General features: G+C 53.7%; 2 protein-coding genes across 2 annotated transcripts; both read right to left on the reverse strand.

Annotated features, from left to right (window-relative positions):
• Window positions 1-18: 18 nt before the first annotated feature.
• Window positions 19-8,471, reverse strand: PTSG_05194 (CAMK/CAMKL/MELK protein kinase). The gene is made up of 21 exons (XM_004993715.1): window positions 8,099-8,471; window positions 7,913-7,949; window positions 7,250-7,341; window positions 6,512-6,760; window positions 5,864-5,979; window positions 5,339-5,626; window positions 4,861-4,995; window positions 4,415-4,582; window positions 4,172-4,232; window positions 3,937-3,980; window positions 3,676-3,765; window positions 3,406-3,476; window positions 3,145-3,213; window positions 2,883-2,991; window positions 2,447-2,668; window positions 2,217-2,267; window positions 1,894-2,028; window positions 1,568-1,660; window positions 1,311-1,414; window positions 895-1,039; window positions 19-743 (listed from the first exon to the last, which is right to left on the reverse strand). The coding sequence occupies exons 4-21, from the start codon at window positions 6,621-6,623 to the stop codon at window positions 708-710; spliced, it is 2,049 nt and encodes a 682-aa protein (XP_004993772.1). The 5' UTR covers window positions 6,624-6,760; window positions 7,250-7,341; window positions 7,913-7,949; window positions 8,099-8,471; the 3' UTR covers window positions 19-707.
• A 413-nt stretch (window positions 8,472-8,884) lies between these two features.
• PTSG_05195 (uncharacterized protein) lies at window positions 8,885-11,546 on the reverse strand. The gene is made up of 7 exons (XM_004993716.1): window positions 11,363-11,546; window positions 10,993-11,142; window positions 10,645-10,752; window positions 10,164-10,241; window positions 9,921-10,019; window positions 9,455-9,526; window positions 8,885-9,114 (listed from the first exon to the last, which is right to left on the reverse strand). The coding sequence occupies exons 2-7, from the start codon at window positions 11,131-11,133 to the stop codon at window positions 8,950-8,952; spliced, it is 663 nt and encodes a 220-aa protein (XP_004993773.1). The 5' UTR covers window positions 11,134-11,142; window positions 11,363-11,546; the 3' UTR covers window positions 8,885-8,949.
• Window positions 11,547-11,724: the final 178 nt, after the last annotated feature.

Genomic DNA, 11,724 nt, shown 5'->3' on the forward strand with positions numbered 1-11,724 from the left:
TGCCTACTTGCTTTGTGTTGTTGCATTTTTGTACAATGTTCAATTGCGCGATCTGTGTCATTTTCATTTCACGTGGTGTGATGTGATGACTTCACCCAGCAAACACAAAACACACGGTGATACAAACGCGGGCGTGTAGGCGCGCGGCATAAAACAAAACAATGAAACGCAATAACAACGCAGGCAAGCCAGCAGGCAGGCGATGAGGCAGACATGGAGCATGCAGACTATGAATGAAAAAAAAAAATGCACGAGAAGAAACGATCGCATGGGCAGTAGAGAAAGCATCAAGTTCAAGTTCCAGTGGGTGAAAGTAACAAACAGCACCACGCAGGCAAGATCGGACGCAGCAAAACAAGGCAGAAATCAAGTGCACAGTTGACAGCAACGCCAGCCACAGCAACGGGTCACAAGAAGGGGCTTGAGGGGTAGGGAGGGAAGCAAAAGTCGTGCTGGGGTGGTTGTGGTGGTCGTAGGTGTTATGAAAGGGTGAGGGAGGGGGACAAAGTAGGCTGCAGCACCAAAGAGGTGGACGGCAGTGGCAGTGTGATGGGCGAGAAGCAGAGCGCAGCAAAGTGACTCAGCGAGGCGTAAAGAAGAAAGAAGGAAGGGGTTGGGGTTGGCTAAGAACGACCAGGAACCCGAGCGGGGGGAGGGGTTGTTGCTGATTTGAATTGGCGGGCGTAAACCGGTCCATGTGCGTGAGTTCACAGGTGCAGCTGGCGCAGAATGTCCTCCAGTTTCTATCAAGAGATGACAAAGATGAGGATCATGGTGATGGTGACGGCGGTGAGGATGGCATCAGCAACAACGGCGGCAACAAAACCAAGATAATGGTTTACAGGACACACAATTCACACACACACACACATACACACACGCACACACACGCACCTTCTTGTATCGCCAGGTGTCACCCTTGATGCGCTTGGGTCTGACACCAACAACGTCTGCAAAGCCGTCAATGCGGCACACTTCAAAGTTAATGGTTATGTAGTGCTTGTCATCATCATCGAGGAACTTGGCACGGACGTGGAATCTGTGATGGGTGTGAGTGAAGTATGGGAGAAGCATGGGTGAGTTAGTGTGGATGAGTTGTGGTGGTGTGGTGGGTGGTGTGAGTACGTGCATGTTTGCGTGGGTTGGAGAAGTAATTGTGTAAACAAACGCTCATAAACACATACGTGCTCACGAACAAACAAGCACCCAAAACCACGACCCGCAGCCCAAATGCAAGCACAATAATGCGCAACACAGAGAGTGGAGGCCGCAATTCGTGACGCGATGTGTTCAGCTGCACGTGGACGCACCCTCTCTGCGTAAAGTCGCAGTGCTCGTCGGCGAGAACGCGGCAAATCTCCTCAAGAACGGCCTCCGGTGTCTTGGAGGATGTGCTGTCAGCGTTGAACAAGCCCTGTGGAGCGGAAGCGTGCTTACAGTGAGACGTCTGCCCGCAACGCAGAACACAAGCAAGGCACACAAAGACGGAAGAGCGATACATACAGCTGCACACACACACACACACACACACACACACACACACACACACACACACAGCGCAACAGACCTTCACAACGCGGGGCTCTGTCAAGTTCCTGCTTCCAAACACGTTGAAGAGGCTTCGGGCCAAGCTGCCGAGGCCAGCCTTCAGCGCAGACCCCTGTGACGCGACGGGCGGCGGCGATCGTGGTGGTGATAGCAGTGGTGATGAAGGGCGCACACGTGCGTGTTGCGAGTGAGATTATGGTCTCATGGAGCAGAGGAATGTGAAGGGAAGAAGCAATGCGGCATGGTTATGTCCCTAAGCTACGATGACACACACACACACACACAAAGCACACACACACACACACACACACACACACACACACACACACACACACACACACACACCCTTCTCTCTTGCTGCATGGGCGGGATGTGCGGTGCGCCCTCGCTCTGGCGCTTCTTCGCCGGCGAGAGGGACGGGTTGCTCGTGTGCCGCTTAAGCTCGTCGTCATCGTCATCATCAGACTGCGCCATGTGTTGCTGGAACGACACGGGAAAACACGCAGAGGTTGTGAGCAATTTGCACGTGTGTGTGTGTGTGTGTGTGTGTGTGTGTGAGTGTGTGTGTGTGTGTGTGTGTGCGCGTGCGTGCGTGTGTGGATGAGTGAGCTGTTGACATGAAAATATCCAACATGGCCACACTGCATCGTGCATGGACTGCGTCCCACCATGGAGCCGCCAAAGGCATCCGCGCGCTTTGGTGACGTCAGCAGCATGTTCTGCATGGGGAGTGAATACAAACGAGAAGAAATACACACATGCGAGTGCAGTTTTGTCAAGGTGAGCACAAGCAAACAAACACCTGGCCAATGGCAACACCAACGCCGCAACCAAGCAAAGCAAATGAAACTCATAGAATAAAACAGAACCGCACACACACACACACACACACACACACCTGCACGTTGCGGGTGTCGCTAGCGCCCACGGTTCTGCTGCGACCACGGCCGGGAGAGCGCGGGCTGCCGCTCGCCAGCATGTGCTGCGGTGCGAGCGAGTCCTTGGCCGGGCGACGCGGGTGTGGGCGCGGCGGTGACGACATGACGCGATCGGGGGCGGTGGCCATCCCCGCCGGCTCCACATCGTGCCGGACTTGGTCCTCCTCTTCCGGCGAGGATAGCTGGTACGGCCGTGGGAACGGTGGTGGTAGTGGTGGCGGTGGTGGTGAATACAGGCGGTGGTGTGTGTGAGAACAGTGGAATCATGTGTGCGGATGCAGCATGGCAGCGACAGGTGTCATTTCCCTTCAACAACACCAGCCGCACACACACACACACACACACACACACACACACACACACACACACACAGACACACATGATACGCATACGCACCGACTGGTGGTGCTTATCGACGTCCTCTGTGGTGATGGAGACGTTTGAAGTGTTGCGGGAGACGGAGGCGCTGGTGGCGAGAGGCGACGAACGCCCGTCCATCGATCGTCTGGGAACCACAAACACACACACACACATGCAAGAAAGAAGGTGGATGTGGTTGTTGGGATGAGCATTGAGGGAGAGAGCGACGCCACAGCGATGAAGCGCTGCTTCTCTCTCTTCTTTCTTTGTGTGTCTGTGTGTGTATCTGTACGCTTACCTTGTTTCCTTGAGCTTCAGGAGTACGATGGCCTTCTCTGCAGGAAGCGTGCCTTTGCCGCGCGGCAACCTGTCACAGACGCACATGCACACAATGTTTGCGCGAATGAGCACACAAAGCAGTGACAACAGCACAAGACGAGGGAAGGGGGTGGAGACGCAGGCATGGGAAAGGGCATGAGCAATGAGTGAGGGGGGGGGGGAGGGCCTGTGTGCTTTTATGTGCGCACGTGTGTGTGTGTGTGTGTTCACGTGGACTTACTTGATTGGCTTGTTGTCCTGAAATCTCTGCTTGACCAGCTCGTAGTTTGCTGTGATGACGCCGTACCCGTACTGAAACGAGAGGAGAACAAGGAGGATGTCGAGAGGGGGGAAGGTCGAGCAAGGGGAAGGTGGGTGAGGGGATGTGTAGCGCAGGCAGGCGTGAGCGTGCGTGCATGTGTGCGTGTGTAAGGGTGAGTATGAAACAAACAGCCATACGCCCCCCCCCCACACCACTGCACATGTCGATCATGCAATCGCAGGTCCACACCTCCTTGATCCACTGCTCCATGAGGGTCATGCTGGTGCCATAGTACCGCGCCAGCTCCTGAACGCTCTCCGAGTGCAACACGCCGCCATGCTGTTGGTGGTGATGGGGGTGGTGGTGGTGATGATGGTGTGAGGGAATGGAGGTGCGAGCACTCTCGGTTGATCAAAGCAGAACAGCAACCCATATCCCGCAAGAGCATTTCGCCAACGATACAATAAACACAGCAATGCAGCAGCACAGCGAGTCTAAGTGTGTTCTCACTTCTTCAATGGTGGAAGATGGGTCGATGCGAGGGACGTCAAGGCCTGGCAACGAGACAAACACAACCACGTGTGAGGCGGGAAGAGCCGAGAAAAGGGGCAAAGGAGTAAATAAGAAGTAGCAAGGAGGAAATGCAAGAGGTGCGCTCGCAGCCAGCAATGCACACACACACACACACACACACACACACACACACACACACACACACACACACACAAGGTGCAAGCGCACGCACCCTTGAGCATCCAGGGGTGGGAGAGAATGCCGTCGAGACTGATGCGGTGCTCCGGCCGGTGCTGCACGCACACGCAGAGCACAATGGGCGGATGGGGACACACGAGGGAATGGGGTGAGGTGCAGGGAAAAGCAAGTTCAGTAGCAGAACACACACACACACACACACACACACACACACACACACACACACACACACACACAAATATCTTTCTCTCACACACGCACGCACACCTGTACGCACCCTGAGCATGCAGGCAATAAAATCCTCGCTCTCCTTTGAGAGCCACGGGGGGATCTCGTATGTGCCACGCTGGATCAGCTTGTACAGGCGCTGCGTGTTGTCGTCGTCAAAAGGGAGGAACCCGCACAAGAGCGCATACAGCAGGATGCCCAGACTCCATACGTCCGCCTGATGTCCGCAGTGAACGAGGTATTGGGGGGAGGGGGAAGAGAAGTTGATGTGTGAGCGCAGCAGCGCGGCAGGCATCAGACATGCAACGGCAGGAACATAAGGAGGAAGGCAAGAAAGCACACACACACACGCGCACACAAAAACAAGCAGAGCACAGCACAAAGTACACACAAACACACACAAAGTACCCGCGCGCATTCAGGGAACACACGCACACACACGCACGCACGCACAAAGTATACGCGTGCACACAACACCAACGAAAGGGTACTTACAGGAGCGCCGTGGTATTTCTCGCCGCGAATGAGTTCTGGGGCGGCGTAGGCAGCGGATCCGCAGCAGGTGGACAACATGTCCTCCTGGATGCTCGACGTCTTCGCAATTAGCCCAAAGTCAATCAGTTTGATGTTCTGCAACAGAGAGGGGGGGAGGGTTGGTAGTGTGACGAAGGATGTGTGTGTGTGTGTGTGTGTGTGTGTGTGTGTGTGTGTGTGTGTGTGTGTGTGTGTGTGTGTGTGTGTGTGTGTGTGTGTGTGTGTGTGTGTTGTGTGTGTGTGTGTGTGTGTGTACGTGCGAGGGAGGGGGGTGAGGCGAGGCGATAGGATGCGAAACAGAGCGAACACACGTTATGATGTGATGAGTGCTTGCGCATATGCGTATGCGTGTCTATATGTTGCGTGGTTATGTGTGCCATGAGAGCGAGATGCAGTTGGCACCCTCTGATTTGTGCGTGGCGTTTGCGAGGCAGCTCACCCTGTCTGCGTCGAGGAGGAGGTTTTCGGGCTTGAGGTCCCGATGCACATATCCTTTGCCGTGCATGTAGTGGACGGCGGACACAATCTGGCGGAAGAACTTGCGCGCCTCCTGCTCCTTACAGCGCGAGCGCGCGACAATGTAGTCGAACAGTTCCCCACCGGGCGCGTACTCCAACACAAGAAAGTAGCGGTCCTCCGTCTCGATGACCTGGTACAGGCGGCAGATGTTCTGGTGCTTGAGATCCTTGAGCGCCTCAATCTCAAGTGCAACCCGCTTCAGGTCGTTCTGCGCAAGGTGTGAACGTTGTGTGTGTGTGTGTGTGTGTGTGTGTGTGTGTGTGTGCTGGAGAATGTGAGGATTTGAGAGGATAACGTCTTCGCTTGCTTGCATGCAAGCAAGAGCGCAAGAGCACCTTCCAATCACACCGAAACCACAACCTCCCCCCCCCCTCTCCAACAACACACAGAAAATATCACAATACCGCTCCCACAAAACGTCTCACGCAAGCACCTATACACGCACCGTTTGTCTGAGTTTTTCCTTGAGCATGATCTTGATGGCGACCTTGGTGTGTGTCAGCTTGTGCCGGGCAATCTTCACCTTGGCAAAGCCGCCCGTACCAATCGTGTCCTTCACCTCTGCAAACGTCGACATCATTGCCATCATCATCATGCGTATGTGTGTGTGTGTGTGTCGTTGTGGGTTGGTGCGGGCGTGTGATGCACAAGTGGTTATAGAAAATGAACAGCAACAGCAGAGTGAGCGAGTGAGCGAGGGAGCGAGCGCGTGTGTGATGAAGCAAGGAGAGGCGTGTTGGCAAGCTTGCATGAGCGTGTACAGGCGTGTACGAGCGTGTGTAAACATCACCGTTTGGTGGGGTGATCAGTCAAACCAACCAACCACCACCACCACCACAACCACAACAACAACAACACCACCACCACGTTGGCAGTGCAATGTTTGGGACTGGTTCAAGCGTGTCTGAGCGTGCCAAATCCACACCAACACTCATGCATACGAGCAAGTGCCATCAAACCAACGCATTCTTCCTCGCCCCCAATCCCCATCCCCATGAACACACACACCCACACACCCACACACACACACACACACACACACACACACACACACACACACACACACACACACACTCGCACGCACGCAACGCACCATAGTGGTCTGTGATCTCTGGTGGGTACTTGTGTCGCCCCGAAGGGCTGTGGCTGAAGCCGGTTTGCATGGACGCGGCCGGGGACGAGTATGCACACGTGCGCGTTGCCATCGATGTCGACAACGAATCAAGTCCTTGGATCGTCGCTGATGCTGACGCTTACGCGGTGCGTGCGTGCGTGCTTCTGCCTCTTTGTTGTTGTTCTGGCTGGTTGGTGGTCGGGAGGGGACAAGCCACCCGGCTGGTGTCTGAAAAGTGAAAGTGGTGGTCGGGAAGCGGTGTGATGATGGTGTGATGATGGTATGTATGATTTGGTGATGGATGAACCAACGGTGTTGGTTGGTGTGCGTAACCACCACAGCAGAGGAAGAAGGCAGAGGGGACAGGGTGAGACTAGAATGGTGATGAGCGAGCAAGATTGAAGAGCCAGACCCTTGTTCACAGCGGAACAATGATGATGGTGTCTCGGTCACTCACGCGCAGCTGTACCCACACGCGCACACACGTCAAGTTGCCCACGACCACCAGCAGGGAAAAGAACAAGAGGAGAGGAAACAAAGACCGTTTGTGGAGTGTTGGCAGCTACGCGTGAAGAGAGTGAATGGACACCCGTCCTTTCTCTCAACTCACGACTCACCACCACCACCACCACCAAACGCTCGCACACACAGAGCGGGCACGAGCCGTGAGCCACGCACACCCACACACGACGGATTGGGGGGGGGGGGTACACACACCTTGTAGCTGCTTGGTGTTCGTCGATTTGAAGCCAACGCGAAAGCGGGAGACAAAGGGGAACTGGTAGCAACCAGCGATCAATGTACTGTGGCTGAGAATAGAAACAACCACAAACAGAGCCACACAGACGCAACGGAGATGGGTTGGTGATGTGCAGAACAACAACAACAACACACAAACGGGGGTGCGAAACACACGTTTGGACGGCGGGTGTGTGAGTGAGTGTTGATGATCAATGATGGTGATGGATGATGGTGGTGGTGATGGTGCAGGCGAAGGTGCGTGCGTGTGTGCAAGTGTGTGCATGTGTGCATGTGTGTAGATGTGTATGTGTGTATGTGTGTGTGTGTGTGATACAAGCAGACAGGCACGCCCCCGAGCAGTTGTGTGATCAGTCTTCATCAAAGCCAATTCAAATGTGATGGCAGGTGCAAGAGGCAACCGAACACACGCACAACACACGCACGCACAACGCATGCATGCAACAGAAAGCGAAGGAGAGAGGGAAAGAAATAGAGGGAAGGAGACGCCGAAACCCGTGACAGAGCACGATAGGTTCTCAGGCGCAGGTGTTTAGGAGCACACGCACGAGCCATGCAAGGAAGGTGTGTGGAAGAGTGATCACACATCTCAGCACACACTTCATCACACAACACACTCACCAAATCAAATCAAACGCAAGGTGTGACTGAGGGACTTCTGCAGTGCCAAAAATGATGCAAACAAGGAAACAGAAGTGCGGATGCATGTGTGAGGGGCTGGGTGTGGGCGTGTTGGATGCATGTTCTGAGAGAGAGAGTGTGTGTGTGGGTGTATGGTGTTTGCATTGCCTGGTGTGTGGCACGCACCTTTGCGGGGTTGGTTGGTTGGTTGGTTGGTTCTCCAAGGGGAGCTTGGCCTACTGGTCAAGGTTTGTGCAGGTCGGGCGGGGAAAACACGGATGAGAGGAAGTGGGGGGGAGGGGGGGGGAGAAAAGGCTGGAAAGTTCGTGCGTGTGAAGCCGAGGGTGGGTGTGCGTGCGTGTGGGTGCGTGAAAGGTGATGATGATCACCACTGTGGTGCGTGCGTGGCGCGTGAGTGTGCGAGAGGCTGTGTGTGGACTTGGGGTTGCTTCTGCTGGCTGGTTCAGCTTTGTTCATGCAAGTGATTGGGTGCGCAGGTGTGGGGTAGGTGTGACGTGTCGCTGGTTCGTTCGCCGGTTGGATGGACGAATTGTTCGTTCGTTCGTGTGTACCTTGGCTTGGTGGCTGGCTTGCTGCCTTCTTTGTTTGTTTGCTTGCTTGCTTGCTTGCTGCTACTTGTTGATGCAATCGTTCGTTCGTGCGCAGGTGTGCGAGGATGAGAATCAGAGGAGTGGTTCGTCTTGGGGGGTGATGACGATGTTGCGTTGTGTGCATGTGTGTGTGCAATCCATTCAAACGATGCGTTGCGTTGTTGTTGTCGTGGCTGCTTACTTGCTGTGCGTGTTGTGTTTGTGCGTTGCGTTTGCGTGTTGCGTTTGCGTGTTGTGTTTGCGTGTTGTGTTTGCGTGCGGTTGCTTGCTTGCTTGCGGTTGTGTGCTGTTGATGGAGCAATCCAAGACCAACAACGACCCACCGAATTTCCGCCCCCCCAAAAATAACTGACGCAGATTATTCGTTAAAGATTTATAACAAACATCGTCATGGAAGGACCGCCGTGCGAAGCGTCAAGGCAGGGCTCACAAGTCGGCTTTGCTGTGTTGGTGTTGGTGTTGTTGTTGGTGTTGTGTTTTGTGGGAGTCTGAGTGGAGGGTGGATTTGACATCAAAGGCGACGCGGTGCTTGTTGTTCTTGTCCATGGACATGTGAATGGCCGTCGGCTTTACCAAACGGTTGTTGTAATCCTGCGTGTGGTTGTGTTTGTTGTGTGTATTTATTTGTGTGGTTGTGTTTGGTTGTGTGTGTGTGTGGTTGTTTGTGGGGTTGGTTGTTTAGTTGTTTGTGAGTCATGGACAAAGAGCAAAGGGGCGAGGAAGGATGACAGGAGCGATGAGAGGACCGCGGGGCGCAGTGGCGATCATGACGACAGCAAAATAACAAGGGAAAGGGAGGACAACATGTGTGTGTATCTGCACTTCTTGCCGCCCGTTCCCCAGGCCCCACAACGGCACAGAAGAAGATTGAACAAACAACACAGACAAGCACAACCTCACCCCCCTGCCTTCCATTGTTTCGAGCACCAACCTCAATTAGGTCTTGCAAGGGTCCCTTGACCTCTGTCAACAACGTTGGCTCATCAATCCTCGCAAGCCCATGCTGGGATGGACACCATCAAGAAGAAGTTGGGCGGGGGGGGGGAGACGGGATTGTGAGTGTGTGTAAAATTGTTGGACAAGCATCTGCCAGCCATTCACGCACAAAACCGTACACACATGAACACAATCTTACACATACTCATACACACACACACTTTCTCTACACACGAACACATACACACACACAAACACAGGCACATACACACACAAACACAGACAGACATACATACATACATACATACATACATACATACATACATACATACATACATACATACATACATACATACATACATACATACATACATATATACGCACACGCACACGCACACACGAACACTCACGCATACACACACACACATACATACGCACACGCACACACACATGACCTGCACCTCTGTAAATCCGTTGGCATCAAAGCCAATTTCGCCAATGAGAAAGGACATCACGTCGTCGTCGTGCGTCAGATCAACGCGGAACTGGCACGCGTACTCCTGCACAAGAAGGATAACACACGTGCGCGCATTTGAGGGGCGAGTAAAGCAGGATGTCGAAGCGGGAGTGCTTGTTGTCGTGCAAACTGAAATATCAGCGACCATGGACGCGTCATGTCGCACGCAAGAACACACGCACACCACCTTGAATCTGCTGACGATAAACTCCCGCACTTCGACCCTTGTCATCGGCAGAAACGGCGCATAGAGATGAACCACGCCCTGGGTGCAATCGAACAAGAAGAAGAAGAAGAAGAAGAAGAAGAAGAAGAAGAACAAGAACAAGAAGAAGAACAAGAAGAAGAACAAGAAGAAGAACAAGAAGAAGAACAAGAAGAAGAACAAGAAGAACAAGAAGGTGATGGAAGCACGTGAGATTGGTGTGAAAGGAGCCACTTGCGTGCGCGAGTTCACACTCACGTGCGCATACACAAGAATTCTGACACGCACATCCACAAACAACCGCTGCTGGCACTCGTACAATTCCTGCTCCACTCACACACACACACACACACACACACACACACACACACACACACACACACACACACACACACACACACACACACACACACACACACACACACACACACACACACACACACACAAACCACAGCACCGGCACCTTGTGTGCGAGCCAGGGGTTTGCCTCTGTGATGATGGCCTGCAGCAGCGGCTCAAAGTCGCGGTGGCGCAGATCCTGGCGGTCGCGATGACGCAGCAGCCGCGCCGTCTGAGGAGATGTGTGTGTGTGTGTGTGCGTGTATGTGTGTGTGTGTGTGTTTGTTTGAGAGGAGGAAAAGTGTGACGGATGAAATCTTTCGGGAAGTACAATCGCAACGTGACACACACACACATTCACACACATTCACACACATTCTCACAAACATTCACACACATTCACACACATTCTCACAAACATTCACACACACAGCACACACACACACACATATTCACACACACACACACACACCTCGGAGCGCATGACGGTGTGGCCCTCGTTTGTGGTGAAGATGAACATGGCCTGGCGCGCGTCAATGGCTGCATCATCCACAAATACGGGCTGTTGCGAATCTAAAAACATGTGGATGGACGTCACCACGTCCTCCGGCATCAATTGCACCTGTGGTGTTGGCAATGATGTGGTGGTGACATGCCAGTAACAGCAGCAGTAGCAGCAGCAGTAGCACCGGCGTGAGATGGAACGACAACTGCAAATGGGTGGCCGGAAACACAGGAACAGTACACGACACACAGCCGTGCAATCACGCAACATCACACACTCAGACACACACACACACACACAACCACACTCATACTACAACACGCGACTGCGGCGTGACCTCATCAATGACGATGATGGAGCGAGGGCACTTGAGGAGCTGGCGCGCAATGGAGCGCTGCACAGAGAGCGTTGGTTGGTCGCGCTGCGTAAACGCTGCGCCAGGCAGGAAGTACAGCGCGTTTGTGATGTCGCCCAGCACGGCCTGCGAAAACACAAGCTCATACAGCTTGGACTCCAAGAACTGCAAAACGCAATGACAATGGCAGTGGCAAGGCACGTGAACGCGTGCGCCATGACACAGCAAACGGCGTATGGTGACATAGCCAACCAACTGCAAACCAACTGCGGAGAAGGACTGCCACCCTTGTGTGTGTGTGTGTGTGTGTGTGTGTGTGTGTGTGTGTGTGTGTGCATGTATTC

Source organism: Salpingoeca rosetta (assembly GCF_000188695.1).
Source record: "Salpingoeca rosetta unplaced genomic scaffold supercont1.12, whole genome shotgun sequence".
NCBI classification, from domain to species: Eukaryota; class Choanoflagellata; order Craspedida; family Salpingoecidae; genus Salpingoeca; species Salpingoeca rosetta.

What these genes read in the sequence shown, in the direction of transcription:
- PTSG_05194 (XM_004993715.1), bottom strand. Translation starts at nt 6,623, where the DNA reads ATGGCAACGCGCACGTGTGCATACTCGTCCCCGGCCGCGTCCATGCAA. An exon ending in CATCTTCCACCATTGAAGAA is followed by an intron (nt 3,766 to 3,936) that starts GTGAGAACACAC and finishes CACCACCAACAG; the next exon opens with CATGGCGGCGTGTTGCACTC. An exon ending in TGCGACTTTACGCAGAGAGG is followed by an intron (nt 1,040 to 1,310) that starts GTGCGTCCACGT and finishes CACCCATCACAG; the next exon opens with ATTCCACGTCCGTGCCAAGT.
- PTSG_05195 (XM_004993716.1), bottom strand. Translation starts at nt 11,133, where the DNA reads ATGCCGGAGGACGTGGTGACGTCCATCCACATGTTTTTAGATTCGCAA. An exon ending in ACACCGTCATGCGCTCCGAG is followed by an intron (nt 10,753 to 10,992) that starts GTGTGTGTGTGT and finishes ACATCTCCTCAG; the next exon opens with ACGGCGCGGCTGCTGCGTCA. An exon ending in CCTTGCAAGACCTAATTGAG is followed by an intron (nt 9,115 to 9,454) that starts GTTGGTGCTCGA and finishes AACCACACGCAG; the next exon opens with GATTACAACAACCGTTTGGT.